The sequence below is a fragment of the Asparagus officinalis genome, chromosome 8, assembly GCF_001876935.1.
Source record: "Asparagus officinalis chromosome 8, Aspof.V1, whole genome shotgun sequence".
NCBI lineage: Eukaryota > Viridiplantae > Streptophyta > Magnoliopsida > Asparagales > Asparagaceae > Asparagus > Asparagus officinalis.
The window spans coordinates 62,885,921-62,892,515 of record NC_033801.1 but is presented as its reverse complement, the minus strand read 5'-3'; the positions used below and the strand labels follow the sequence as shown (position 1 = coordinate 62,892,515).

At 33.8% G+C, this 6,595-nt stretch overlaps 1 protein-coding gene across 1 annotated transcript; it reads right to left on the bottom strand.

The window, feature by feature from the left end:
* On the bottom strand, positions 3,499-5,065 carry LOC109821303. Its single transcript, XM_020387491.1, has 4 exons — positions 4,514-5,065; positions 4,173-4,398; positions 3,633-4,078; positions 3,499-3,513 (listed from the first exon to the last, which is right to left on the bottom strand). The coding sequence occupies exons 1-4, from the start codon at positions 5,063-5,065 to the stop codon at positions 3,499-3,501; spliced, it is 1,239 nt and encodes a 412-aa protein (XP_020243080.1).

Sequence of the window (6,595 nt, the reverse complement as noted above, 5' to 3'; positions counted from 1 at the left end):
GTCGGGTTTGGGTAAAATGGGTATTTTGATGTTACTTGCAGTATCGTACGCCCAAAGTTTTTTTTACCCTTTTTTAACTTTTGGGTTAGGTCCTCAAATCTTTTGATTTTACAAGTGGCTGTTTGGTTGTTGTTGGTAAAGTTGTGTATTTATGACGCAACTTGGAAAGTTATTGTCCACCTCATCAATTTTACTTTTATACTTTTCTTTATTTATTTTTTATTCCATTGGAATCATAAATTGCTTGTTTGGTTTGCAAATGTAACTTTAATTGTTTGTTTGGAAAGTGTAAAAAGTGGTCCCTACTCAAATGATCATATTGGTTGGAATTATTTTATTATTATTTTTTCCTGACTTCAATATCAGCTTTCTCCTAAAATCATGTCTTTTTTTATAAAATTACTTTACAAGCCACATCAGCATATGAAATCACTTTACACTATTTTCACAACTACAAACAAACAATTGAAAGTGATGAAAGCTGATATTGGGACCCATTTTTTTACATTTTATATTCTTTTATATTTTAAAAACATACAACCAAACAGCCCCAACCAAACAGCCCCTAATAGACTCAGATTCTTCATATTTTTTACATTAGACCCTCAAATCCATCGAGTGGTTTAAATGAGACCCTAAATACATTAAATTGTTTCAAACACGACTTATATTACTATGTTACTAAAATAAGTCCTTTGCTTTGAGCAAATATTAAGATTTCAGGGTCTAATTTAGAGATATGAAGATTTGAGGGTATAATATAAAACTATCAATATTTCGGAAGACTGCTAGATTTGAGGGTATAAGTTAACAGATTCACTCTCAAAATGTTGACGTTATAATTTCTCCAACATCCGCAACATCTAGTTTGACTAGTTATATTTATAATTAAAGTTTCGTCAATACTAATAGACGTTATAATCATATGAGATAAATATTTGGATTTACTATGAGGTGTGTTTGGGAAGGCTTATGTCTTGAAGCTTATAAGTTATGCAAGCTTTTAGTGGCTTTTGACTTTTATGATAAAAATATCATAAAAATTATTTAGGTGGTATAATAATTTGTTTGCTTAATTCTATGTTATTTAGGTGAGCTTATAAGCTAGTTTTTCAAAAGATGAGGTGTACCAGCTTTTTAAAATATGATTTATAAGTAACATTATTTTGTATTTTACCAAACAGGTAGAAATGAAAACGCTAGCTTAAAAGCTAGTTTGACCAAAAAAGAAACCAACCCGAACACCCTCTACATTTTACAAATTCACTTTGTGTTAGCCTTTATCCTTTTAACTAACTCAATTCCAATTTTTGGAAATCAAAATACTCAAAATTGATTGTTTCTTTAAATATGAGTACTTATAAAGAGTGTCGATATACAATATAAAAACAATAATTCTTGAAATTATTCACCATTTCTCTATTTTCTATCAAGAACCCTACCCCTGGCCCTCATCCATGCTTCCTTCTCTCAATCAGATGTATTCATGTATGGCACACGCTCCATACCCATTTGTTTTCTCATTTGTGACCACCCATGTAGTTTGCCTTTTCCCCTTCAATGTCTCTCTCTCATTTATCCATTTATCAACTCTGTTGTTTAATGATCTTTGTAAATATATTAGATTTAACTATTGCAATTATGAAAAGCTTGGAGGACGATCTATTTTTTTCTTCAAAACCCTTTAATGTCTAGTTGCTTCAACAAAATCAATAAAAAATGGCTACATGATGCCTTGTACTAAATTCTAATCTTTCTAATCATGTTGACATGTGCTTTAATTATGTAGTTGACCTTAAAATATTAATGCTGACCAGTCGTTGGTGTGGACAAGATAACGGATCATTTGTCATATTGAATTATTGTGGACACTTTGGTTCTTATGATTCAATTAGTTCCATTAAACCTTCAAATAGGTCAAAGATTTCTTCTTCTACAAAAAGAGTATTTCATATAGCCTTTCTTTTTCATATACTCTGGTTGGAGGGGTTATCTGCAACACCTCAAAGTCCAAGGGTGTTTTCTAAAATTAACCCTACGTTAAATTCTCTGTAAATTAACAATTGCCATGATTTGAAGGATAGAATATAACAACCTAGAGTTTTGGTGATATCTCTAGGACTGCTTGGTCTTTATCATGATGTCATCATTCCTTTGTTAGCATTATAAAGGAGAAAAGTCAATTTTGCATTCAATGAATAGTCTCACACTGACTAAGGAGATGAATAGTAAGGGTTTATAATGTTTTTACTCTCTTTGGGCTTTGAGGATCCTTAAGAAGTGAGTTTTTTGGGCTTTGTATTGTTTGGGCATTGCATAACACACGTGCATGCACGCCTCGCCTCGCCGCAACGCGCGCCACACCTCACTGCACCGTACGCGCACGTGTTTTTTATTTTCTCTAACTTCTTTTTGCACGTTTTACACATTTTGAGAACGTGCGTAACAACTGCTTTGAAAACGTGTGTAACGGCAGTACGCGAGTTTCGCATAACGTGCGCTTGGATCCAGCAATGGCTCTAGTTTCTTACTCTATATATACTGTGCCTATACCAGCTCGGAAGACACAACAAGTTTCAGAGTCTTATCCCTCTCAGAAATGAAAAGCTCTTTTCTCTGTTCCTCCTAACTATTCCTCTTAAAAAATTTCTCAGCTACAGTTTACTTATATATTTATTTGGCAATCTTCTTCATTTGAGCAGAAGTTCTGCATTCTCGCCCGAGTTCAAAGGTCAGCCGATTTTGGGGGTTTTTACTGCTAGAAGAGAGGGGATCATCTGCGCCAGGGTGATAAGCGGGTCCTTAATCTTCTAGGGCAGTGTTTATACGACTGCTCCCAATCAGGCCAGATTTTAGTGTTTCTTTTATTTCGGATTTTTGCATGTTATAACCTTATTAAGTTTTTTCTAACAATCTAGAAGATTAAGGATTATAGTTGTTAAGAATTAATCCAAAATTATTGTTCATTTAAAAAAATATTGTTCATCCAAGAAAATATTATTGTTCATGCCGGTAAAAAATTTATAGTTACTGTTCATGGGGTTTACTATTGCTTTAATTATTTATTTGTTAATTAATATTATTGTTAATTTGTTGTTGTTTTAACTAGAAAATTAAAAGAAAAAAATCATTTATTGCTTAAATTATTTACTATTTTAGAATTAAATTGTTCTGTTCATACACTTAGTTTTCTTCTTATTGATCAAACACATACTTCTTATTAATCTTATTTTATAGTTAGTCACCTAGAATTTTTTAAGTAGAACTGGGATAATTGGTAAAGTGGGATAATTTTTTAACACTGGGATAATTTAGTGGAACAATGATGGATAATTCTTGAAGTGGGACAATTTGGTAGGATAATTTGGTGGGATAATGGTGGATAATATTATGAAGGGGATAATTTGGTAGGATAATTTGGTGGGGGTAACGGTGGGTATAAATTATTATTGTTAATAATTGTATATTAAAAATAATATAAGATTGATAAGCAATTGATTAGTCTAGTAATAACTATAAAATATAATACAATAAAGCATCACTATTCATCTCAAATAATAAAATATTTACAACTAAATAAAAATCTAAATTCCTAGAGTGACTCGACTTCCATCATCCCACATGGCCTCTGCCATAGAATTTCTCCAAGCTCCCGCAGCTGCTCGTTGAGTCTGTTGAGTCTGTAACTCATCTTCTTCATCGGAATCATCATCTGCATCAGCAATATTTCGTGGAGCTTCTAGTAGAAGATCATAAATGTCGAAGTCATCATTTGTATTCTCTAATCTTAAAAAGTTATGCAATCCTACGCATGCAACGAACATCTTTATTTGTGTGGCATACGGAAAACCTGGAGGTTGGCTCTTGAAAATAGTGAATCTAGACTTAAAAACTCCAAAGATGCGCTCGACACAATTTCTAAGAGACGCATGCCGATGGTTGAAAACTTCTTTTGAATTTCGTGGTCGTTGTCGATTATTAGGAGGGCCGAACTCTGAAAGATGGTACCTTTGACCTCGGTATGGAGCAAGAAATTGTAGCCTATTTGGATAGCCGCAGTCAACTAGATAAAATTTATCTGCAAACAAGAATAAAAAATATGAATGATAAAAAATATTATAAAACTAAAAAAATATTCCTTAATTGATAGAATACTATGTAAAGATTATTACTCTGTGGAAGTGGAAGTCCATAAGGTCTACTCATTGCATCCTTCAAGACTCTTGCATCATTAGCAGAACCCTCCCACCCAGCTAAGACATAAATGAATTTGAGATCAAATGTGCAAGCTGCCAAGACGTTCTGAGAGAGAAAACCATGTCTATTTCGATAGGGCGTCTGATCTATGTTATACACCATGCACGGTATATGAGTTCCATCTATTGCACCGATACAATCCTGAATAATCAATGTGTCAGACCATCTCAAGTGATATGTGTATGGTCGCGCACGCATGTGTGCACGTGTGTGTGTGTGTCTGCGTGTGTGTAAAATCTAAAGCAATAATAATTACTTTGAAATAAGGCCAAAAGCGAGATTCTGATTTAACCTTATCAGGTGGATCAGTAGGGGGTGATGCCATCAAACATGATGCTAAAGATACCAAAGCCTGTAATGCTTTATTGAAACATACATTGCTGGTCCATTTTGATCGATCAAATCGATCAGTTGCAACAGAGTATCGTTGATTTTGACTAACTGTGAGAAGAAAAATAGCAATCATCTCCTCAACACTAATGTGGTATGTGTCTTGTATATGGCCCCGCTCTCTCAAGATATTGCATAACTTCATGAAGCAATCTGGGTACATGCGGTAAATTCTACGAAAATCTTGTGGATGATTATCCATCTTGGACTGTAAGTATGTGAGACCAAGATCTGTGATACCACGTCGAGGACTTCGAAAATTAAGCGTATTTGCTATGAACTCCTGTGATAGAAGTCTTGATACCTTTGTGATCAGATCTGCAGCCTCAACAGCTAATTCGATTACGTGAATCAAAAGATTATCATCGAAGTCTTCATGATGAAAATATAAAATGGGCAAATTTTGATCTTCCTCCATCCTATTAAATAATATAACCAATGAAATATAATCAATTTACATGAAACTTATGTGCATAGGAAATAAATAAAGCACTCTATTATTAGCACACAATGGGACTGATAACAAATTAGCAATCAATTAAAAAATGTTGATATGTATGCTAATCGTTAATCACCAAACTATTAAAAAATAGAAGAAAACATAATATTGCACTACTCTCATCTACACAACATACAAGAATCATTTGTTGGGATGCTACATATAATAGAAACTTCATCCATTAAATGCACCAAACTAAGATAGCTGACAAGTCAAATAACATAAGAACATAATATAAACAAATAAATAAAAGAATAGAAATATCCTAAAAATAAATAGTTTTGACAAATTGAAATGAAATTGATCCTAAAAATACTTTCCAAATCTTAAAAAAACATGACATTATCCCAAGTTCCACCTACTCAATGAAAAATAGTTTGACAATATAAAATTCCACATAATCCTAACACCATAACATATCTTAAAAAACATATAAATATCCTAAACTTCTAAATTACTGCCTCTAAACATCTCCAAAGAAATCAGAATCATAATCTTCACCATTTGGATCAGAATTGGCTTGAGTCTCATCCTTACCATCATTCATTATCACACCGGTCAACCTAAAATGTAGAAACTCATAGCGGTCTTTTGCATCCATGTCAATAAAGGCATCCTTCATGTCCTATGAGATATTGTCACTGAGTATATTCCATTTTTGTGGCTTAGTCAATTCAGAAGTAGACATAACAGCATCAACCCATTCTTTATTCCGACCTTTTCTTATCTTCCTCAACTCATCAACTAACTCATGAAAAGCTTTACCTACAATGACAACTCCCTCTCCTACCTCTTGCAATGATAACTGAGAAGATGCAGAGGATGTGGCTGCAGTACCAATTGACCTACGCTTTCGTTTACTATTTTTCAGAGTGGATGGTCCAGAACCAGAAAATGGCACATTATCATTGGGAACGGTGGTAGCATGTTGCATATCTACAGTAGCATCTCCTCCATCCGGAGATTCCATCTCAGCATCAGCACCAAGTTTGCCCTCCCCAACCACTTCCTCTAAGCGTGCTGCATCCAAGCCATCAAGACCTAAACCTATAGCTCCTCTGCCAGAAGCACCATGATCTCCGCATACCATCAGTATATCCTCAAAATTCTCGAAAAGTTTATCCTTGAGATTTGGAGTATTTGGACGTGCCTAAAACATGACATGAAAATAATTAATATTATGTTCAAATTAATATATATGAAATAACATGACATAAACCAACCTCTAAAATGCCATTCCACACTTCGTCGGGACATGTAAATTTATGTGTGCTAGGGTCCCAACCAAAACCAGAGTTATTTTTCATCGGGATCTCCACAGGTGCAATATTTCTCTTCCATTGCTTTATCTTGTTCATTACATGATTATATCTAAAATCTTTTCCAAAATTTTCAACTAGAGAGGGTATCACATTCTTCAGAATCACATACTTTTTAAAACTGCCATTT

What these genes read in the sequence shown, in the direction of transcription:
- LOC109821303 (XM_020387491.1), bottom strand. Translation starts at nt 5,065, where the DNA reads ATGGAGGAAGATCAAAATTTGCCCATTTTATATTTTCATCATGAAGAC. An exon ending in GCTTTTGGCCTTATTTCAAA is followed by an intron (nt 4,399 to 4,513) that starts GTAATTATTATT and finishes TTGATTATTCAG; the next exon opens with GATTGTATCGGTGCAATAGA. An exon ending in TGGACTTCCACTTCCACAGA is followed by an intron (nt 4,079 to 4,172) that starts GTAATAATCTTT and finishes TCTTGTTTGCAG; the next exon opens with ATAAATTTTATCTAGTTGAC.